This window comes from Chiloscyllium plagiosum, chromosome 3 (genome assembly GCF_004010195.1).
Source record: "Chiloscyllium plagiosum isolate BGI_BamShark_2017 chromosome 3, ASM401019v2, whole genome shotgun sequence".
Lineage (NCBI taxonomy): Eukaryota > Metazoa > Chordata > Chondrichthyes > Orectolobiformes > Hemiscylliidae > Chiloscyllium > Chiloscyllium plagiosum.
This window is the reverse complement of record NC_057712.1, coordinates 72,800,826-72,825,920: the sequence shown is the minus strand read 5'-3', so window position 1 is coordinate 72,825,920 and position 25,095 is coordinate 72,800,826. Positions and strand designations below refer to the sequence as shown.

At 40.1% G+C, this 25,095-nt stretch overlaps 1 protein-coding gene across 1 annotated transcript in view; it reads right to left on the bottom strand.

Moving 5' to 3' along the window:
- The window catches only part of man1a1 (mannosidase, alpha, class 1A, member 1), a 460,574-nt gene that overhangs the window by 10,858 nt on the left and 424,621 nt on the right, over positions 1 to 25,095 (bottom strand). The window contains exons 8-10 of the mRNA XM_043684356.1: positions 14,497 to 14,612; positions 12,295 to 12,514; positions 10,715 to 10,887 (exon numbers count right to left, since the gene is read on the bottom strand). Of these exons, the coding sequence (XP_043540291.1) occupies positions 10,715 to 10,887; positions 12,295 to 12,514; positions 14,497 to 14,612 (509 nt within the window). The remainder of the gene's footprint in view (positions 1 to 10,714; positions 10,888 to 12,294; positions 12,515 to 14,496; positions 14,613 to 25,095) is intronic.

The window sequence follows — 25,095 nt, the reverse complement described above, 5'->3', positions numbered from 1 at the left end:
GCAGGTCAGGCAGCATCCAAGGAGCAGGAGAATCGACGTTTCGGGCATAAGCCCTTCTCCAAACAATAATTTTATTTATTGTTTGGAATCAAACTGATGGAAACTTAAGGTGAATACCATCAATATATTTAAGAAGCAGCTAAAGGCATGAAGATATGTAAATACTGGAGATGTGTTGCTGGAAAAGCGGAGCAGGTCAGGCAGCATCCAGGGAACAGGAGAATCGATGTTTCGGGCATAAGCCCTTCTTAGGAATGAGGAAAGTTTGTCCAGCAGGCTAAGATAAAAGGTAGGGAGGAGGGACTTGGGGGAGGGGCGTCGGAATTTCCTCATTCCTGAAGAAGGGCTTATGCCCGAAACGTCGATTCTCCTGTTCCCTGGATGCTGCCTGTGTTGCTGGAAAAGCGCAGCAGGTCATCTCCAGCTCTGATCTCCAGCATCTGCAGACCTCACTTTCTCCTCAAAGATATGTAAATACTGTCAATTTTTAATCGTGGACTTAAATAAGAAAAGAACTGCTTCAAAAATGAAGGACTTTTAAAGGATTGCTGTACCCTTTAAAATTGAATAACCTGCTTGTCAAAAAAAAATGGGGGTGGCACGGTGGCTAGCACTGTTGCCTCACAGCGCCAGAGACCCGGGCTCAATTCCCGCCTCAGACAACTGCCTGTGTGGAGTTTGCACATTCTCCCTGTGTCTGTGTGGGTTTCCTCCAGGTGCTCTGGTTTCCTCCCACAGTCCAAAAAAAAATGTGCAGGTTAGGTGAATTGGCCATGCTAAATTGCCCGTAGTGTTAGGGGTAAATGTAGGAGAATGAGTCTGTGTGGGTTGCTCTTCGGAGGGTCGGTGTGGACTTGTTGAGTTGAAGGGCCTGTTTCTGCACTGTAAGTAATCTAAAGTAATCTAATCTAATCTAACACTCATTGTGCTAAATAAAACAACCAAAGAACTGTGGATGCTGGAAATCAGAAACAAAAACAGGAAGTAATGAAAGAAACTCAGATTTGGCAGCATCTGTGGAGAGAAAGCAGAGGTAATGCTTCAGGTCTCGCGACCCTTCTTCAGAACTGATTATGGCTCGGAAAAGGTTAGTATAGATGCAAAAGATGGGGAGGTGGGAATAGAGAGCCCAGAGAAAAGAAAAGCAGTTGAGCAGACAAAGGAACGGGCAAAGGTCAGCCTGCAAGAATCAATGGCTGTTAATGAGAACCGTTAGTAGTTGACAATGGGTAGGTTATGATTAGATTAGATTAGATTACTTAGTGTGAAAACAGGCCCTTCGGCCCAACAAGTCCACACCGACCCACCGAAGCGTAACCCACCCAGACCCACTCCCCTACATTTACCCCTTCACCTAACACTATGGGCAATTTAGTATGGCCAATTCGCCTAACCTGCACATTTTTTTTTGGACTTGGGAGGAAACCAGAGCACCCGGAGGAAACCCACGCAGACACGGGGAGTATGTGCAAACTCCACACAGTCAGTCGCCTGAGGTGGGAATTGAACCCGGGTCTCTGGCGCTGTGAGGCAACAGTGCTAACCACCGTGCCGCCCATGGTAGCTGCCCATGTGATTGTACGATCTACTGTCTGGAAGTTGGGATAAGAACATCAGAGAAGGTGCTCAGGCCCGAAAATTATTGAATTAGTTATTGAGTAGTGGAGGTCGCTGGGTCCCCAGGTGGAAAATTAGATGCTGTTCTTCCAGCTTGTACCGGAGCAATGTAGCAAGTTTGAGAAGAGATGTTGACCAGGAGCACAGCAGTGTGTTGAAGTGGCAGGCATCACGAAGCCCAGGGCCATTTTTGCTGACAGAACACAGGTGTTCTGCAAATGGGTTACCCAGCCTACATTGAGCACAGTTCAGGTAAATCGATGCTTCACCTGGAAGGCTGTCTAGGGCCTTGGACAGTGAGAAGAGAGGAAGTAAATGGGCAGGTATTACACCTTCTGCGATGGCATGGGAAGCTGCTGTGGGTTATGGAGAGGTATTGGGAATGAAGAAGAAGTGGACTATGGTGTCCTGGAGGGAACAGTCCCTGTGGAAGGCTGACAAGGGAGGGGGGGGGGGGTGAGGCATTGAGGCATATGCATCAGGTTATGGCATTCTGCTGGAGATGGCAGAAATGGCAGCTTTATAATCCTTTTGATGAGAATGTTGGTGGGTTGGGAATCTATCGTTGTTGGAGGGAAGTGAGGATGAAGGCAGAAGTGCACAGATGAGTTGACATGGCTGACATTTTTTGGCAGTTTTGGAGTTTCCAGTTTGCGAGCTCCAGCCGCCTCCTATTCACCATGGACATGCAATCCCTTTCTGGGAGTTTTTCCAGCAATTTCTGTTTTGTTACTTATTCTAAATACTGCTAATACAGTTGTTTGTCATACAGTGCATTTGGCCTGCAGATTATCCGAAGAGCATCCCACTCAGATCTGCCCTCCCACCCTATCCCTGTAACCCCACATTTAGCATGGCCAATCCACCTAACCTGCACATCTTTGGACTGTTGGAGAAAATTGGAGCACCTGATGGAAACTCATGCAGACACAGGAGGACATGCAAACTCCACACAGCCAGACATTCACCCAAAGCTGGATGCGAACCCAGGCCCCTAGCACTGTTGAGGCAACAGTGTCAATTGCAGATTACCTGAAGCCAAGTGATGTGTACTAATGTTGTTTTGGCTTGCAACAAGTAACTGATTGGTTTGTAGATGAGTGACCCAATTCTAGTTAACAAAGGCTTTCTGACTGCCAACTATATGATTGGCTCCCAGGTAGCTGAACAGCCTGGAGGTGTGAATATTTCCATGAAGAAACTGGAATTCCACAAAGGCCGGAGCTGTCTCTTTCCTCTGCAATAGAAAAGTATCTCAAACCTGAAAGTAGACAGTTTATTTGCCCTTTCCATTTGTTGTAAGCTGTGACTTTTAGTTAATAAGTCAATGACCTTTATAAATGGGAACCAGTCACCCTATATCTCCTGCAAACAGGTCAAAATATCAGGAGAAGGAAGATTGAGAAGCAGCGTTCTGCTTACCATAAGAATTACAACAGCAAACCGCATAGATAGGAACAAGAGAACTGCCTTCCCAGTCTTTCCCTCCACCCATAACACCCTCTCTTTTTACTTGTCTGTCGTTGTCAGTACGTGTGCATATGGAGGGAATTCATATGGGGACTAGGGTTTTAAATAGTAGACATCTGTTAATGGTTCAAAATTGTCAATATGTAGTTAGAATCGATTTTTAAAAAAATAAATAATCTTTCTTATTAAGTACAGAAAATGTCCTGCTATCTGTCAACCTTAGTGTGGAAGATAGGTAAACAGAAGAATGCTATGTACTTCCAAAACCTTTAAGTTTTGTGACTACTTAAGGTGTAGCGGGGCTAGATTTTCAGTCACCTACTCCAGTGAGATTTAACAGTCGAAACGAATATAAGGAATATGTTGAGGACATTAGAGAGGGGTGGTGAAAGGAGTTATTTTGAGTTATATTGCACATTTTCTGTGCCATAAATACTTTGTGAAGCTTCTTTTTAATTAAGCCAGTGCATAAAAAAATTCATCTAAGGCAGAATTTATGCAAAACTTCTTTCTTATTAATATTGTTCCACCAAAATCTAGCACTTTCATACTTTGTGAACACATAAATAACACTCATTTTAAAGGTAAAAATGATTATTAGAGAACAAAAATGTGGGCTAAAATATAGTTCTTTCCAGGGATTGAAGACAACTAAGATCGATCTCTGTCAACTCAGATTGACAATCTCATTGAAATTTGTTACAGTGATTGAATTGCAATTGCAGGAAATCAGAAGAATTAAACTTGTGGAATAGGTTCTGCTCTGTATTTAGTGACTCAATGTGTAATAATGGGACAGAAAGCTTGACTCAGCATCCAACCTGTAAGTAATAAACATCTGCACTGGGATCAAAAATCAGAAATATCATCCAAGTAAAGCAACACTTTCCTTTTCCTGAATAAGCTTTTAAATAAAAAATTCCCCAAAAGCTGAATTAATAATATGTGCAAATATATCTCTGGAAAGAATTGAGAAACATTTTATGAGTCGGCATGAAAAGGACTTCCCCAAACAGAACTGAGAATACACAGAATAGGTCAGACTAGGGGAGGGAGGAAGCTGTGGCCTCTCAGTAGGAGCCTCTACATGTACTTGGTCATAACACTCCTTCCTGGATCTCAGTGAGGAATAATTTGCAGGGTGTCGATACTTTAGTAAGGACATTCTCAATGAAATCTGGCACCTATTTCAGCCATGGCTACAACCAAAGATCAAGGCAAATACAGCTGTAACCGTGACAGTGACTACTACTGTTCATGCATCTTGTTCCTTCCAAGCTGCAGCATTAACATTTGCAACATCTCCACAATCTGACATCTACTGTTGCTGATTGCTTCACTTCCTCCCCTGGCAAGATAGAATGAATAACTATCAGGCAGCCTTACACAGGACTGGACACTTCTCCATGGTGCAGGGAGTGACTAACTGGAAGCATATATTTCTTTGTGGACACCTTATTCCAACTGTGCCATCAAAACAGAATTCCACTCTCTCCACACGCAGCTAGGTTGTGACCATTCAACGCATCATGCCTAGTATCCTGACTAAAGTCATGATAGCATCATTCTTTTGACAGTTTGCTATGCTAGCTGTATTTCAATCACTCTGACAAACCAAAAGAGGGCAAGAAGAATATTCCATGGCACCTTGGTTAACGTCTCTGATGCATAATCCAGAGTCGAAAGGTGTGATGCTGGAAAAGCACAGCAGGTCAGGCAGCATCTGAGGAGCAGGAGAGTCAACATTTCGGACATAAGCCCTTCATCAGAAATGCATAATCCATGCAAGTAACATCAAGACCAATAGTAAGAGCTTCTTTCAATATATAATAAGGAAGACAGAAGCCAAAGTTAACATAGGCCCCTGAGATAATGAGGCTGGGGAAACAATAAGGAGCCAGGAAACAGCAGAGAAGTTGAATAAATACTTTGCATCAGCTTTCATAGAAGATAGACATAGCATTCCAAAAATGCTAATCAATCAAGGAGGAAAGGAAATAAATACAATCACTGCTACTGGAGAAAAAGTACGAGGGAAACTAATGGACATCCAGACCAATAGATTCCCCTGGACTTCACCAGATGCATTCTAGGATATTAAAACAAGTAGCTCCAAAGATAATGGATGCACTGGTTGTAATTTTCCAAGAATTCTTAGATTCTGCAAAAATCCTAGAGGATTGGAAATCTGTTGATGTAAAGGTGAGTCAAAAAAAAAGATTGCTATAGGCCAGTTAGCTTAACATTTGTTATTGGGAAAAATACTGGAGTATTATAAAGGATGTATTAGCGAAACACTTAGAAATACATAATACATCCAAGCAGAGTCAGTATGGCTTCATGAAAGTGAAATTATATCTGAAAAATTTATTAAAATTCTTTGCAGCAGTAACAAGCAGGAGAGATAAAGGGGAATCAGTGAATGTAACATATTTGGGTTTCCAAAAGGAAATCAATAAACTGCCACATTAGGCTACTTTATAAGATAAAAGCCCATAGTGTTGGAGGTAATATATTAGCAGTGATAGGGGATAAGCTAACTAACAGAAGTTGGAGGGTTGGGACAATGGAGACATTTTCAGGGTGGCAATCTGTAACTGGTGCAGTGCCACAGGATTCAATGCTGTGGCTACAATTATTTCTAACATATATTAATGACCTGAAAGATGAAATTGAATGTACTCATGTTTGCAGATGACACAAAAATAGGTGGGAAGGCAAGTGCTGAGGTTGACACAATGAGATATATAGACAAGATTGGTGAGTGGACAAAAGCTTGGCAGATGGAATACAATGTGGGGAAAATGTGAGATCATATACTTTGGCAGGAAGAATAGAGGAGCTGAATAATATTTAAATGCAGAAAGACTGTAGAAAGTTACAGCATAAAGTGATTTGGGAGTCCTCATTCATAAATCATAAAAATCTAGCATATAGATTTAACAGGTAATAGGGAAGGCAAATGGAATATTGACCTTTTTCCAAAGGAAATGGAGCATAAACATGGGAAGGTCTTGCTAAAAAATATACAAGGAACTAGTTAGATCATTCCTGGAATACTGTGAACTCTTTTGGTCCCCTTATCAAAAGGAAAGCTATATGGGCATTGGCGGCAGTCTGGAAAAAGTTCACTAGGTTGCTCCTGGGTCTTGTGAGGAGAGATTGAATAGATTTGGCCTGAACCTATTCCTCTAAAATTCAATAAGAGACGACTCAGTTGGAACACAATATATTCTTCGGGTACTTGACAGGGTAGATATGGAAAAGTTGTTTCCCCTTGTGGAAGAGTGGACCAGACAGCATCATCTCGGAGTAAGGGATCGCACGTTCAAGACACAGAAGAGGAGTAATTCCTTCTCTGAGGGTCAAATTCTTTATTACAGAGGGCTGTAGAAGCTGGGTCATTCAATATATTCAAGGCTAAGACAGACAGATTTGTAATCTGTGAGGGAATCAAGGATTATGGGGAAAAGGCAGGAAAGTGGAGTTGAGGATTATCATGTCACCCATGATGTCACTGAATGGTGGAGCAGACTCACTGGGTTAAATGGCCTATACCTGCTCCGCTGTTCTTATAATGGCCAGACACGTGCAGCACACTTAGAAAGAAAGCAATGTTGCCACAGAATGTGACAGAACAGACTGTGATACAATATTTTTGATACAATATTTTTGCCACCTGTACAGTTATGAAGGAGTTTTGTAAAAGTCAGGAATTCGTGGTAGTCTGCTGCATGTTGTACAGCCACGCTACTAAGAAAGGCACAGAGTTTATCTGTGGTTAGATTACAAACTGTTGAAGAGCAGGAAGAGGAGGGATTAACATAGGTAGCATATTTCCAGCTGGGCTGTCAGTGAAGAACTCTTCACACTGGTACATAGACAAATGTAACTCCCTAAACATTTAACCTTCCAACACGGGCCTACACATTGGCCATACTGCAAAATTAATAGGCACAGACATGTACACATTTCAAACCAAATGTAGAAATGTAATTAAGTACATTGCATCCAAAAATTAACTGATAACTTGTAACTGCCCTTAGCATCTGTCTTCCATGTACCTTTTCCCATCTTAGTCCTTCTATCCATTGTTAATTCACTCGCTGCAGCATGGCTGGTGGACAATTACAGACTTTCTGTAGCAGAGATTGCAGATGGTATTGGAGAATAATCTGGAGCATCTCTAGCCAGAAGGCCTGGCTGAGGATTGCAACATCACAGCAACAAAAAAAAATCTGAGCTGGCTGTCAAGGGCAGAGTGGGACAGGCAGAAAGGATGAGCAAAAGAGAGAGAGAGAGAGAGACGTCATCAGATTGATGTTTCATGAGCCAATGCCACTCTCCTGGGTGATGCATCAGTAAATCTAATCATCTGTTGGGGGACGAATGACTGTTGAACTGGTGTGACACTCTTGAAGCCCCCTGCAGCAATCTGCATTTGCATGACTGAAATTGACCTTGAAGGATCACAGTCTCATCTCTTACTGCAGCATAGATTTCCTAGCAGATTTCCTAATGCACTAAATGTTTCACTGCACAAATTCTTTGATAGATTGCCTTAAAGTGCTCATTTATTTTATTGTTTGTTTGAGGGCTGTGGGTGTTGCTGGCTGGGTCAGCATTTATTGTCCATTCCTAACTGCCATTCAAACTGAGTGACTGGTGAGGTCCACAGGGACAATTAATCACCAACCACATTGCTGTGTGTCTGGAGTTTAATGTAGTCTAGACCAGGTAAGGAGAGCAGATTTCCTATCTTGAAGAACCTTAATGAACCATATAAGTTTTAATGACAATGGTTAAATGGTTGACATTAGGATTTTTCATTCTTTGAATTCAGATTTACTCCATGCTGTGATAGGAATTATACTCATGTCCCCGAAGCATTAGCTCTGGTGTCTGGGCTATTAATCTGGTGACATTACCATTACAACTTTGCCTCCCCTTAATTAAATGAAGCCACTGCAGCAGAACCTGTTGTACCCTCCACCAAGATAGTCCCTGTGCTATCCTTAACTTGATGGTAAAAACAATGACTGCAGATGCTGGAAACCAGATTCTGGATTAGTGGTGCTGGAAGAGCACAGCAGTTCAGGCAGCATCTGAGGGCTCCTCGGATGCTGCCTGAACTGCTGTGCTCTTCCAGCACAACTAATCCAGAATGCAGTCACCATGAGCAAAATCCATTTCTCTGCTATCTAATAAATTATGACCAGTATCAGTATCTGAGTCAACCGTTACAAGAGTGAAATCAAATAATAGCGTGTTTTTTGTCATCATCTTCTTCTGTGCCTGACTGGATTGCACCTCTTTGTGACTGGGGAGGAAATGGACACATATCTAACATTATTGTGCGGGATGGTGAAGGAATGAGGCACATTTTTAAAGCATCAGTAGCGTGTCAATCAAGAGGGTGTGTGCGATGAGGGTGAAATGGGATGTGGGGGTGGGGGAAGGCATGGAGGAATATTAGATATCACTTTAGATGTTAGAGCCTCACCCATGGCCATCTCAAAATGGCGAGCACCATCTCTTTCAAGGCAAATTAGGATCTTGGTCTTTGAGTTAGCTCCTGTTGCAACCAGTTGTGCTCTACTATGTGTTAGATTCATCTAGTTCATGGTTCATACTTATATTTTAGTGTTATTATTTAGATTTGGGAAGATTAATGTTGTAAGCAAAAATAATTTAATATATTGGGAGTCTAAAATTCCCAGAATAGTCAAATAATGGCAGTTCAAAGGTTGTATGTAGTCAGAGTTCAGAGGGTACAAGCCTTCATTTAATTGGGGAACATCAGACAGCAAATTCTGACAATAAAACTGTACTCACTTATTAGAAATTTAAATTATTTAAAAGGATTCTAGAATCAAAACATTTGATTAGACAGCCAGAGGTTAATTAATCTAAAATTTTAGCAGACATGTAAATAAATCCCTGTTGCTTTAGAGATAAGTAATTCAAGGTGGAACCCAGATTGAAATTTTGGAAACAGTTTTGGTGGGATTTTTTGAGAAGGTTTTTGGAGTTGGAGCAGTGAGTCCACGAGTTGGTGGGTGGAAGCTTCAAGTTCAGAGGATCAGGAAGAGTCTACTAAGAGCTGAAAAGCAGCTGCAGACCAGAAACTAAAGAACTGTCTGAAACAAAGAGCACCGTGAAGTGAAGAGAATAAGCAAGATCCAGTGAAACCCTTCTTAAGCTGAGCATCTACAATCATAAGGTTCCGAGGAACAGCAGAGTCGTTCAGCTGGTGGATAGTGAAAAGGTCTGAAGAAAGCTGAAAACTCAGAAGATAGCTGAAGCACTGAGAAGAATTAAAGTCAATTCCTGAGAGCTGTGACACTTTGGTTTGGTCCCAGGAAGTGAAAGAATTTCAACAACCTGATAAGTAGTCAAAGACCTTCTGGGAAAGAAAGGTTCAAAGGCCAAAGTAGGAGAATTTTAGTATACTTGATCTTAGGTAAATGCTTAGATTTGACAATGGAATGCATAATTAAACATAACTAAGTATACTTTACACGAAAATTCTTCCATTTTGGTCTTTGAACCTTTCTTTGCCAGAAGGTCTTTGACTACTTATCAGGCTGTTGAAAATTCTTTTTGTATCATTCTCTTTGTTTCTTTCATAGTAAAATTTATTTGTCTAAACCATGGGATAGTTAAGCGGAATTTCTTTCCGTTCATCTCTAGATTCTCAAATTTCTCTTTAAACGTTAATGGTCTGTATGGATATCATAACATGGGTTTAGCAAGAGAGATGAAAGTGCATCAGTGAATGTAGCATAACTGGTTTGATTGATGTACTTTTATTGTGAATAGCTAGCTACGTGTGCAACCTGAGAAGAGCATATGCGAGGCTTGCAACAGTATTAAACCCATAAGAGTATATGTGAAGCATGTGAATGATTGATTGTTTGAGTTATGATTGTTAAAGATTGATGGTGGATTAGTGCTGAGCGGCTTTAGCAGTGGCTCACGCGACTGGTACAGATAGCGACAGGAAATAGCATTTATAAAACTTGACCATTTGTGATAGATCACCAAACTTCTTCTATCATTGCAACCAGGTCCTCAGGCCTGACAGCTGGCACTGACCTCCAGCATTATCTGTTCCCAAAGTCTTTTGACTGTGGGGTGGACTTCTGGGCCCTTACATATAAAGAGCAACTGTGCTTCTTTCAACATCTCCCACCAGACCTCGAAGTGAAACATTCAAAAGCACTGGAGCACTCACAGCTATAAAGCATCTGTCCTCTAGGAGATGCAGAGTAGAGCCTAGTCACTCTGCTGATGTGTCCAGGCAATAAACCATGTGGTTAGTGTGGGTTGTATACAGAGATCATTGAAATGAGCAGGTAGTACACAGTAATACCTGTATTGCGATCTATGAATTGTGATGTACCCACACATTAATCTATGCAACTATTTTTGAAGTTTAGCCACTAAAGTTACCCTTCTCATCATATGATGGTCAGGCCTAAGAGCCAAATGAATCATGAAAAACAAACGTGTGTTCTAACAGTAGTTACCATGCACGATCATGGAAATATAACATTTGCAAATAGAAAAGGTACATTGGTCAAATACATGCTGTTTTACTAAAGCTAGGGAGAAAAATACATACCTGTACAGCTTCCCAACCCCACTGCCTGTACTTGGGATCATGGGTTAGCCTCCACATGTACATGTGTGTCTCAAGGACTTCAGGTCGCAGGATATAATATTTCTCATTTTGTCTTGTTGCAATAGCTTCAACACCTCCATCAAATCTGAATGCTTCAGGACCTAATTTAGTGGCTGTATATTTAAGAGTAGGTCAAAATAATTTAACCATGTAACAAATAATATGTACATTACAGTTATAACATAACATTAATTTTGTTCCAAAATTTTTACTTATCAAAAATTTAAATGACTAATTTTCAAAATTGCTCCCCTTTGAAATGTGGTTCATTTATTAAATTAGTACAAGAAAAAAACAGCTTGAGTACAAAAACAGGAAAACACAAATTTCAGTGATCAGAAACGACTTATTAAATTATGAAGTTTAGAATCTTGAAATGCTGAAATTTTATTTTAAAGCAATAGAGGCAGGGAGAGAATTTATAAAAGAGAATGCTGAAATAAGCTGGCCAAGGTTTGAGTTTTTTTGTGATCTTGATTTTGTTTGCAGTTTTCAAACTGCTGATAAAATAGGAGGATTACATGGTGAGGTGCCAAGGATGATAGCGTCTGTCGTCTTAAAGTTTGATGGGAATAAATTGCAGTTCATCCAGGACTGAATGTTAGATAAACAGGTTGACAACAGAAAGAGAGATGACAAGAAATTGGCAGTGGTCATGGAGAGCCGGTAGTAATCTGTCTCACTGAAATCACAGTGAAGACATCAGTAATAAATTAGACCCCTTGTTTAGCAGTAATTAGCTTTAACTGCATGGCTGATTGTTTTACAGCACTCTGTATTGCATAAGGAGAAGGATTCCACCCTCTCATTTACACATCTAACTTAGACAAGTCCTTTGAACCATATAATTTCCTTGACATTAATTTTGAGTTAATATTATTTCAATAGCATTTTTAAAGTTATTTTTCCTATGAATCCAGACCCAAATGATCTCCTGATATTATGTATCCAAGAGTTTACATTTTACTTCTGCATCTACTTTAATTCTGCCATCTGCCTTAAGTTTTTACACTTCATAAAAGCACAGCAAGAGGGCATAAAGTGCTGTGTTCAACATCCTTGTTACCATCTGTTGAAGAATACTAGAGAGTTATTCAGGAAATATGCGTGAGTAGAAGAATGGAATAGTGTAAAGGTTGGCTCCTAATAACTTCAATGTCCTTTGGGAAGAAGGCAAAAATGAAACCAAGAGTCCTGCTCCTCGTTACTAGGGAACTTAAACATCAAGACAAATGGATTAGGCAGTCACAGCTGTTTCCATGTTGTATATTTCACATATTATGATGATCCTCCCTGGAAGTGTGCCGCTGTGGATGATAGGCGACAGCAGGATCTGAAGAAACTGCAATGCTACCTGCGGTTGAATTAGCTACTGTTATGCCAGGGAATGGATCATCAGTGAGAAATGGACACTTGGAGAAGTTGGCCAACCCCTATGCAATTACAGTCAGCAAAGAATCAATATCATGGGGAACGGGAAAAAACAGCTGAGAGTAAAGACATTAACAGGTAAGGTGTACCTGAACGGTCATAAGACTCATGGCAAGTCCGTGCAATCTCAGCAGCTAGTTCCATGTGATGGCTGCGAATTTCTTCAGGTGCACCATCTGCACCTAGTGCAAACATTCCTCCTGCAAAACACGTCAGATGGCCCATTTTGTGCTCCAGTAATCCACCTTTCCATTCAGCAATATATTTAAGGCCTCCATTGGATTTTCTAATCAAATGCGTTTCAATTGCCTGTGAGAATAACAAAATATCACTATTAAATGTTTTCTGGGATAAATACGTTGTCGCAACATAGGGTGTCTGGCGATAAGCAAACTTCTAGTATTCATATTGTTCCTCCACGTTAGGACGTACAACTATTGACAATTTTGTCAGTTATCAATACTTTGGTCACTTCAATTTACAGTGAACTTTTTTCCATTATAGAGATGCTCAGATCACTAAATATGAATCATTTATGGTTTTCCAAAATCACTTAGCTTTATAACCTAAACAGGAGCTAGATTTAGATAAGAATAAGTTACCAGCCTTCCTTTCTCCCCAGTGTGTTTCCAACGGCAGTTTGACATTACTGCAACACAACATTTGTCACTGGGCTATTTTCAACTATTTATGTGTTACCAATATAAAGGGGTTCAAACACCAACAAGCTGAAGTTAAAAAGTTCCTTCCTGCATTCAAACTTAGCACTAAAAGAAAATCAGGAATGTGCCTGAATTCTTGAAGACAATTGCTATGTGTCTTTGAATAAGCAAAAACAAAAGCAATCAATTTTAGTTCAATTGAATACATTTATTTACATAATACTTCACACATCCCCACAACATGCCATAGTGCTTTACAGCCAGTGGAATATTTCTGAGACATATTTACTGTTGTAATATAGGAAAACTCACAGCAAGGTTCCACAAACAGCAACAAGGTTAATAGCTAGATAATCCCATTAATATTGTCAAGGGTATAGTCAGGTCATCAGGTGAATTCCTCTACTCTTCTTTGAATCTGATTTTCATATCTAGCTGTGAGGACAGATGTCCCACTTTTACAGCACACCAGAAATACAGCATCAGCCGCAGACCAGAATTCTTTCAGCACCACACTGAAGAGTCAATTTGGATTGTCTTCAAATCTTTCAACTGACACTTAAAACCTCAACTTTATATCCAGAGCTGAGCATGCTACCACTGAGTCAAAATTGGCTGTTTAAAAATGCAATTTAAGAAACTGAATTTACAATGTTACAACAGCATTAAATTCATCATTGGCTATACTGATTCTACAATGCAATTATATTGTAAAATGGAACAAATAATTTATTCGGCAAACACTTTACTCAGGATGTGAGACACTGGAGTTCATGAAATATTTTTCATTTATAATTTGTAATGAGTGCATCTAACATAAGTGAAATTGCTTGTAGTTACTTTGTTTTAATAAGCTAGAAAGCAGTCAGGCTACATATATATTGCTGCTATAAATGGGTGAATGGAAGCTATATGATTGCTTCCAGTCAGATGGCATTTGTTTAAACTGGAGCCAAATTAAATTCTCACGATAAACGAAGGACCCTTTAATTAAATGGTAAACTAAGACGGTAAACTTTCAATATATGCAGGAACATTCACATCCTATTTTTATGCAATGCTTGAAGGAGCCAAATACGTCTTTTCAGATTTTGACATTTGCTAGAATAACACTCCTGGTTCCAGAGTAAGAAACATGATCTAAAAATTATGTAGAACTTTGGCAAAGAAGCAAAGTGACAATCCCATAGGTCCTACTGTGGTGCCATGCTTCAAGAAAACATCATGCAAAGGCTCTGTTTGTTTAGCTGTGTTTGTCACCCTGAGGTCCACATAGCATCCTCATAGAATCCAATCATGGAAAGAATGGGAATAGAAATATTTATAAACTTGTTTATCCTAAAATGTGAGTGTTCCACGCAATATCATTTGATGTATTGAAGACAGATTATTGTATTATTCTGTAACAGGCAAACAAAGAAAATAAATATGTTTCTTTCCTAAAAACAGCAGTTCAATTTAACTACGTCAAACTTTAAAAAACGATTATCTATTTAATTTGTAATTTATAACTTGTCAAATATAAGCACTAAATGCTTCACATTTTCTGCATCACTTTTTTTTTCAGGAAACCATATGTTCACTTGTATTACCAAGAGAATAGATGGAAGATTAAAATGCCCTGTTTACCTGAACTGCATCATAATACATTTTCCGGGCTTCTTCATCAGTCTTGTCTGACATCAGCCATGCCTTGAGCAAATATTCATAAAAGCTGTCTCCAAGCCCTCCAACTGATACGTGATCTGAAAGACCAGATATATAAACCAGTAAGCTCGAGAAGATATCTCAACACGAAGCAAACAATGATAAATTCATTCATTCACATATAGCACATTACTGACAGTTCATATATTAACTAATGTATTGACTATACCAGAATGTGCGACATAAGTACAAGTACAGATCTGAAACCTTTGATTGTTTTTATGTTAAGCAACGTGACATTTAGTTAACCATTCACGCAACAATAAAAAGCCATTTGTCCTCATCACTTCAGAATATTACTTAGTTGTATTTAAAGAAGCTGATCTAGCAATATTAACATTAATAAAGATGAGAGATTAAGATGATTAATACTTTCAATGAAATATAATCTTGATCTTGAAAAAATATGCTCCTTCTTAACCTAGGATGCTAAAAATGGCACCCAAGATGCAGATGCAGCTGTGATGCCACTCTCCTTTCACAGCTAAACATTCCATTGCAATATCTACTACCCAACTAATGGCACATTACAAGAAGAGAAATTGTATTTTTCTCTTGCAAGATTACTGTTCATGCCTATTCTTAGACACAACCTTTGTGCATTTTCTAGCTAAAGGATGTGATTATTTAGAGTAGGAAATATAGTTGGAAAACATTTGAGGTTTCAATCTCGTGCTGCTTCCAAGAAAGAGATTTATGGGGCATAGTGGTATGGTTAATTTTAATGTTTCAGAACACAGGCAGCAGAGCCTGTTTCTGACAAACACTATAAAAGACGTCACAATGATTTTTGAAGGCAATATGGAGACTCCGTGGACTGCTTAATCTGTTTTCTATAACAGGAATTCATATATTACTGACTATATACTCAATATGACATCAAGTTCAAGCTAAACGTTAATGAAGAGTTAGATAGCTACTTCTAGACAAGCTAAAATGTTCTCCATCACTGTTAAAGAGGCAGTACAACCACATCCTTAAGATTATGAGTGGACATGATAGTACATTTCTCAAACACAATTTCTCTTTCATAGATTCTTGACTCAAAAATTAATATCATGATGGGCAAAGTGCCCAGTTATTATATACTTTGTGATTAATTCTGTAATTTCCCATTAGACAGATAAGAGACTAACTGATCTGTTGATAGTTCCCTACTTTATTTCTGCTTTTCTAGAATAGCAGCACTGTATTCTGGGGCAGTGATTAGCTTGGTTGGCTAAGAAGAGTCACGTCTACAGCATAGGTTCAATTCCCACATCAGCTGAGGTTATCACGAAGGTGTCTCCTTCTCAACCTCTCCCATCACCCGAGGTACATTGACCGTCAGGTTAAACCACCACCAGTCATTGCTCGCTAATGAGAGAGCAGCCCTATGATCTGGTACAAATACGGCCACTTCAGTTTATGTTCACCAAAATCCATCATTGTTCTATTATAAATTAAATATTCTAAATTCTACAAAATTCTGGAAAATTAAAATCAATGCATCCACTATGTCTATAATTACCTCTTTTACATGTTTCAGTTTGGTCATCAGGTCAAGGGGATTTTCACAATCTTTAATCACTAGTATTTCTCAATATCCTTAGTTGCATAAAAAAGATTTTCCTCTCATCATTTATGATGTGACAGACAGAGAGTATCACTTGAAGGGAGTTTCTCGAAATGGAGAAAGGTGACCAGTGGTGTTCCACAGGGATCACTGTTGTTTGTGATATACATAAATGATCTGGAAGAGGGCATTGGTGGTCTGATCAATAAGTTTGCAGATGACACCAAGTTTGGTGGCAGAAAGCATAGGGGACTGTCAAAGAATACAGGAGAATATAGACAGATTGGAGAGTTGGGCAGAGAAGTGGCAGATGGAGTTAAATCTAGGCAAATGTGAGATGATACATTTTGAAAGGTCTAATTCTAGACCGAACTGTACTGTAAACAGAAGAGCCTTGGGTAAAGTTGATGAGCAGAGAGATCTGGGAGGTTCAGGTCCATTGTACTCTGAAGGTGGCTGCACAGGTGGATAGAGTGGTCAAGATGGCATATGGTATGCTTGCCTTCATCAAATGGGGTACTGAGTATAAGAACTGGCAGGTCATGTTATAATTATACAAGATTTTGGTTTAGCCGCATTTAGAATACTGTGTACAGTTCTGGTCGCTACATTACCAAAATGATGTGGATGCTTCGGAGAGGGTGCAGAGAAGGTTTCCGAGGATCTTGCCTGGTGTGGAAGGTGCTAGCTATGAAGCGAGGTTGAGTAGGTTAGGATTGTTTTCATAAGAAAAAAGGAGATTATGGGGGGACCTGATTGAGGTCTACAAAGGGTATAGACAGTGGATAGAGATAAGCTTTTTCCCCGGGTGAGGGATTCAATAACGAGACGGCACGCGTTCAAGGTGAGAGGTGAAAAGTTTAAGGGGGATACATGCAGCAAGGACTTTACACAGAGGGTGGTAGTGCCTGGAATGCGTTGCCAGCAGAGATAGTAGAGGCAGGCATGGTAGATTTATTTAACGTGCATCTGGACAGATGCATGAGTAGGTGGGGAGCAGAGGGATACAGAGCCTTAGGAATTGGGCGATAGGTTTAGACAGTGCATTTGGATCGGCACATGCTTGGAGGGCTGAATGGCCTGTTCCTGGGTTATAAATTTTCTTTGTTCATTGTTCTATCTGTGCATTTTGAAAAAAGAATCGGTTTAAATCCATGTCCTCTGGTTCTTCACTCTTCTGTCATAAGAGATAGTTTTTCTTTATTTTCTTCATCCAAACCCCTCGACATTGAACATGTTTATTAAATCTCCTTTGAATTTTCTCTTTTCAAAAGCAAATACACTCCCAGCCTCAGCATTTTGGTCTCAACCTCGAATCAATTTTCATAAATCATTTCTGCACCCTCTTGAATGCAGAATACATCCTTTATAAAGTATGGTGCCCAGAACTAAATACAATAATCATCCATGTATCATTTCTTTATTCACTATTATAATTGGTCCTGTCTCTGCTTGTAAAATTTCCACATTTACTTTTGAAAGTCTCTTCATTTCACATACCCATTGAAGTTTATAACCATCCAATTTGACAACTCTTGCTAGATTTTCTATATGTATTTTCATGAAATATTTTGCTGAAAATTGTTGAATTTCAAAATCTTAAAATCCTCTAAATCTTCAGGTTTACCACTCTAAATAGCAACATTCTAAGACTTTTTTTTTAACCTAACACTATCTCTAATTTTATTTGCATCAATATTTAGGGCCATTTATCAGATTGCCATTTCTTATCAAATATTATTTAATATAGCTGAACTCATCTGAAATAAATCATCTGTCAAACCTACATGGTTTACATTCTTTAGACTTTAAGCCCTAGTTTGTTTCTGGACTAAATCACTTTCTAACTCCATGACAAATTTCAATATATTATGAGCATTTTCCCCAGAGGCACTACAAGATCATCAACTAACCTTGCATCACTGCAATCTGCAAAATCTAAAATAGTCCATTCTCAAGTTATTTCCCCAATAGTCTGATGCATAAAATTATCTTGTACACATTTGATAAACTCAAGTCAGTCAGTCCTGGAAATTAATTTCTCCAACCAAGAGAAAGATTCTCCATAATTGCTGTATTATCTTCGTTATATATTTTTCTTTAATTTCTCAATTTAATTTCTGTCTAATTAAACAGGTCTTATTCCATCTAAGGTCCATTCAAATTGATTCTACCTCTTGGTTGGGAAACACAGGGAGGCTGAAGTGGTGGTGAGAGAGAGGTGGCAGAGAAGCTGTAAAACAGTGAGGGAGTAAGGCTGCAAAGAGTGAATAGTTTCTGCCGACAAAGGAACAATTCAGCCAGTTAGGTCCAAGGAAAACTTGAAATCACTGAGGTAATGAATGACTTGCAAATGAATTTAGTATCTCTAGTATAAGTTAAGGAGCCGTTTGACAAGGTTCCTTACAGTAGACTGGTTCGCAAGGTTAGGTCACATGGAATACTGGGAGAACTACCCACTTGGATGCAGTACTCACTCAAAGGTAGAAGACAGAGGGTGATGGTGAGAGGACTGCTTTTCAGACTGGAAGAATGCAACCACTGGTGTGCCACAAGGATCAGTGCTGGGTCTATTGCTTTTTGTCATTTATATAAATGAGTTGTATATCAACATAGGAGATATAGTTAGTAAGTTTGCAGATGACACCAAAATCGAAGGTGCAGTGGAGAGCGAGAAAGGTTACTTCAGAGTACAATGGGATCTTGATCAGATGGGTCAATGGGCTGAGGAGTGGCAGATGGAGTGTCATTTAGATATATGTGAGATGCTGCATTTTGGAAAGGCAAATCAGGGAAGGACATGTGCACTTAATGGTAAGGTCCGGGGGAGTGTTGCTGAAAAAAGAGACCTTGAAGAGCAGGTTCATAGTTCCTTGAACGTGGAGTTGCAGATAGATAGGATAGTGAAGGCGGCATTTGGTATGCTTTCCTTTATTATTCAGAGCATTGAGTGAGAGAGTTGGGAGGTCATGTTGTGTCTGTACAGGACATTGGTTTGGCCACTTTTGGAATATTGTGTGCAATTCTGGTCTCCCTCCTACAGAAAGAATGTTGTGAAACCTTAAAGGTTTCAGGAAATATTTACAAGGATGTTGCCAGGGTTGGAGTGCTTAAACTATAGGGAGAATCTGAATTGGCTGGGGCTGTTTTCCCAGGAGCATCGGAGGCTGAGGGTTGACCTTATAGAGGTTTGTAATACCATGAGGGGCATGGATAGGGTCTTTTCCCTCTGGTGGGGGAGTCCAAAATTAGACAGCATAGGTTTAAGCTGAGAGGGCAACGTTTTCACGCAGAGGGTGGTGCGTGTATGGAATGAGCTACTAGAGGAAATGGTGGAAGCTGGTACAATTACAACATTTAAAAGGCAACTGGATAGATAGATGAATAGGAAGGGTTTAGAGGGATATGGAACAAATGCTGGCAAGTGGGACTAGATTAATTTAGGACATGTGGTTGGCATGGACGAGTTAAACTGGGGGTTTGTTTCCTTGCTGTATATCTCTATTACTATGTGCTCAGGAACGACTCCTGCAGATTAAAGGTACTGGCTAAAACAAATTGCCCAATAGCGTCCAGGGATGTGCAAGTCAGCTAGGTTAGCTGTGGTACATTCCCCATTGGGGTTACAGAGATGGGGTAGGGAGATGCTTTTCAGAGGAACGGTGCCGAATGCTCACTTCCTACAATGTAGGGATTCTTTGACTCAATGAGAAAATTGTTGTGAAAGTGATTGTAATGAATACTGCGTCAATTGCTCAGTTTAAATCTGAGACGGAGATCTGAGACGCACTAAGAAGCTATCTGATTAAAATATTCTACTTCTATGAATGTGATGGAAATGCATTAGCGTGACCTCATCAGTTTACATAAGATGGGTTTAGGGTGGTGACTTTAGATGTATCAAAATATTTACTTGTTGTTTTGAAAGAAAATATACAAACATTTGAATTAGGCACAGGAGTAGGCCATTCGGCCTCTTAAGGCTTCTCCATCATTCAATCAGATCATGACAGATCCAAATGTAACCTCAAATTAGCATTCCCACTTAATCCTTTACCCTCCAACAAGTGTCTCTGCCTCAGAAATGAAGAAGGGTTACACCTGAAATATTGACATCTCCACCTCCTGCTGCTGCCTGGCTTGCTATGTTCTTTCAAACTCCTGCTTGTCTACCTTAGAAATATCCAAGGACACTACTTTTACCACATTTTCAGGAAGATATTTTCAAAGACTCATGACTTTCAGAGAAAAGGGTTTGCTTTGTCTTTGTTTTACATAGATGATTGCTGATTTTTAAACAGTGGCATCTGGTTCTAGGTTTCCCATAAGAGGAAACATCCCCTCCAACCTACTCTATCACGAATGCTCAAGATCTTACATGGCTCTGTCAAATCACCCATTAGTCTTCTGAACTTCAACAGGTACAAGCTTAGCCTGTCCAACCTTTCCTTATGAGACATCCTCTCATTCCAGGTAAACATTCCTTTACACGGGTGGCACGGTGGCTCAGTGGTTAGCACTGCTGCCTCCCAGCGCCAGAGACCCAGGTTTGATTCCAGCCTTGGGTGGCTGTCTGTGTGGAGTTTGCACATTCTCCCAGTGTCTGTGTGGGTTTCCTCCGGGTACTCCGGTTTCCTCCCACAGTCCAAAGATGTGCAGGTCAGGTGAATTGGCCATGCTAAATTGTCCATAATGTTAGGTGCATTAGTCAGAGGGAAATGTGTCTGGGTGGGTTTCTCTTCGGAGGGTTGGTGAGGACTTGTTGGGCCGAAGGGCCTGTTTCCACACTGTAGGGAATCTAATCAAATTTACATTCTTATACTAATTTACACTTCTTGCACAGTATTTTGCAAGTTGAATACTGTGATATTGATTTATGCTTGTTGTGTGGCATCCAAACAATTAATGCTTTCCTTGTGTATTTTGGCTTGAAGTTTAATGGGGTTGATAATGATTGACAAATTTTTCAATTCTAGATCTGAGTCCAAATACCCCATAAATTACCAGAAAGTAATTGAAATAACTCCACAGAGGCTGGTAGCCCATCACGAAATCACTCTTTACTTACATGTGGAGATTTCTTGACACTGGTTCAGCATCCCCATAGCCTGCTGTCAGAATGAACAGAATACCTGACACCCTGTTCTTATCTGTCAGCCAGAGCTCCCTAACTGGACCAGATCAGCAGCTCCAATCAGTGAACTCATATTCCAAGAGGTTCACCTGCTTGGCCTTTTACAATCATGACAATGTTAATAAGTGACATCACCTCATAAAAGAGTGAGTAACATCGAAAAGCTAGCCCCCAAAAACCAAAAACCGGCTCTCAAAAAGCAAGCAGTTGTCAAAATGAGCCGGGGTGGATATTTGCCCCGATAGCTCCCTGACTATACATTCTCCTGGCACTTCCATACTCCTTTTCTCTCCCTCCATTTGAATGCTCCTTGTATTATGACACTGTGGTCAAAGTTACTTATTTGCCAAGAGTGTGGTGCTGGAAAAGCACAGCCGGTCAGGCAGCAGGTGAGGAGCTGGGAAATCGACGTTTTGGGCAAAAGCCCATCATCAGGCTTTTTCCTGAAACATCGATTTCCCTGCTCCTTGGATGCTGCCGACAGGCTGTGCTTTTCCAGCACCACACTCTTGGCTCTAATCTCCAGCATCTGCAGTACTTACTTTCGCAAAATTACTTATTTGCCCTGCAGACTTTGCCTTTATTTAACAAGACAGGAATAGACTTACACTTGTGGGATAGGGCAAAGGTCAAGACTCATTCAGCGCTGCATCAGAATTTGGACAAAACTGAAATTTAAAGTGAGTAGAGGTCTACATCATATTGTCAGCAATGATGGTGAATGCATTGAGGCCATTGTAAAGATTTCTGTGACTCAAATCTTTTACAGCTTTTCAGCCAAAACTTCCAGTCCTGGGTAAAGCATCAGCGCAGTAATCCCCAAAGAAAGCATTTGGTAGGAGAAAGATGGATACAAGTCATTTACCTAAATATATATTCATGTATACTTTTAAAGGACCAGGTCTTTCAATGTGTACGTGACTGCAAGTATGAGTAAGTGGGTAGTCAGATCCAGTGGCGGGGGTGGGGTAAGTCTCATGGGACGTAGGGGTACAGTGCGTATCAAACTGTAAAGGCTGGTGTCTCTCAGCAGGGGTGGCAACCTCTATGGACAGAGAAACAGAGTTACTGTTTAATTTACCAGTCCAATGTGTCTTTTTCAAAACTTCGTTTTTTAATTTCACATCGGTATCACTCTGAGCACTTTGCTTTTATTTTGGTAGTTCGGTATGGTTTGGTGGGAACTTGGACAGTTAGGTGTTTGGAGGCATAGGTGGGTAGTCAGGGGGATGCAGTTGGGTCAGCGAAGTCATTAGATTATTAAGCGTGCTGCTTATTTAGATCAAACTGGTTGATCACAGAATTACACCAGATATTATTGTAACACTCCAGGATAAGCATCCAACTAAGTCCTGCATATCTGGCTTAACTCTGCACCGAACACTCTAGGTCAGAGATTTTCAAGCAGTTTCCAAGGCACGGCAGATCACCTCATCAGAAGTTTAAGAATCTGAGACAATTACAATGAGTATGTGTGTGTTAGGAATTCTGCAAAGTCCTGAGATGCATCTCCCAACTTACATCACAACAGAAAGATTTGGGCCAATATTCTGTTTGAACAATGTGTGATTTTTTTTCACAAGTCAATTATAATTTAAAAGCAATAACTACATTAGTAAATGCTTAAATTTAGTTATGATAATGCGAAATATATAAAAAGACAATTGGCAGTAATGAATCATTATGCTCAGACTTAATTTACATCATTACAAATGCATAATATAATTGGTTCTTGATTTCAGCCTACACCACTAAGCATAAAGAAGGAACAAATGGAACAAATAACTGTAGTGGATACTAATAGTGATCCTTACATTTGGCCTGGATTAAAGGTTCTGAAAGGGGTAATCTATTTCATCACCCAATCCTACAATAATTTAAATGAGGACTAGGTCAAAGATGTGATCTCATATATAACTAAACAATGTTTGAGGGCAAGAATATCAACTAAGTATGATTAATGGTTAATAAAGCAAAGGAAATCAGAAAAGAAAGCGTATCCTCTAAAGTGCACTAATCTGCAATGTACCACACAATGAAGCAAAGAGGCCTTGCATGACCAATGTTCCTCTGAACATGTGCACAGGGGCTGCTGCATGGCAATCTTACAGGGACAGCACCGTGCAAAAGGTTGCATACAGTGAAGAAAAATTAGACTAAGTATCAATTGCAAAATTATGGAGGCATATTTAAATTACTCAATAAGTTACCAGTTTCCAAGTGTAGGTGGCAATCTTGAGTCATGCATTCTAAAAGAAAATAGACTTTAACAATGAAAGCATAAAGGAAGCTGGATCTTTGAAGTTTCCAAGATTACCATGGAAACCTTTGACATTTGCAATTGTAACAAGTAACTGCACATTAATCTTCAAGGACACTCATCAATAATATCCTGTGTTATTATATGCATTATTGCAGCAGACAAAATTCTACAGGCACATTTCTGAAGCAATTCACTGTCACTCTACTGTCAGATTAGTCAAGTTAAATGAATTCACACAAAAACTGGCAATGTGCCAGAAATTCTTTACTAAATTAGGGTTCAACAATGAGACATAAAAGCTGGTAGTTCAGGAAGGAATTATTTCAAATTCATACTGCTTTTTGAAAAGCAAATGCTTTCACAGCAGCCAAAATTAATTCTAATTCTTTCAGTAGCAAGGGGAAGGGAAAAATAATCAATTTAAATAAGCATACTCATTTATGTTACGAATTCCATGGATGAAATATTATTAGATATTTCAAAATGGTTATGATACTTAATGACAAAACGGTCTTGAAATGCTAATCATGTAATTTCCATGTAATTACATATCAGATTAAATGAAAAAAAACCCACAAAGTTCTGAAACACGTACATGTTGCAGCCTGCCAACAGAAAATACCATTCAAAGATTGACATTCTAAGCCATACAGAAAACTAAACGTGCTTCGGTAAAGAACAAAGAGCAAGTGCTGTTTGAATAGTGATAACTCACCAAAATTTACAATGGTCGATCACAAAAATCACAATCCCAGGCATGCAGGAGAGAAAACTAGGTTTAAGTCATTCAACAGGGCAGAAGTGGGTACTGCAGATCCTGGAGGTTAGATTCAAGATTAGAGTGGTGCTGGAAAAGCACAGCAGGTCGGGCAGTATTGGAGGAGCAGGAAAATCGACGTTTCGGGCAAAAGCCCTTCATCAGGATTGAGGCTGAGCGCTTTGGGGGTGGAGAGATGAATGGGAAGGGTGTGGGGTGGGGAGGAAGGTAGCTGAGAGTGCAATAGGTGGTTGGAGGTGGGGGTAAAGGTGATAGGTCGGAGAGGAGGGTGGAGTGGATAGGTGGGAAGGAAGATTGACAGGTAGGACAGGTCTCTATCTATATCAACGATGACTGACTCAACACTGACATTTTCTACAAACCCACCGACTCCCACAGCCATCTGGATTACACCTCCTCCCACCCTACCTTGTGCAAAAATACTATCCCGTATTCCCAATTCCTCTGGCCTCCGCCGCATCTGCTCCCAGGTGGACCAGTTCCACCACAGAATACAGCAGATGGCCTCCTTCTTTAAAGAGCATAATTTCCCCTCCCACGTGGTTGAAGATGCTCTCCAAAGCATCTCATCCACATCCCGCACCTCCGCCCTCGAACCCCACCTCTCCAACCACAACAAGGACAGAACCCCCCTGGTCCTCAGCTTCCACCCCACCAACCTCCGCATAAATCTCATCATCTGCCACCTACAAACGGACCCCACCACCAGGGATATATTTCCTTCCCCACCCCTATCCGCTTTTCGCAAAGACCGTTCCCTCCGTGACTACTAGGTCAGGTCCACACCCCCC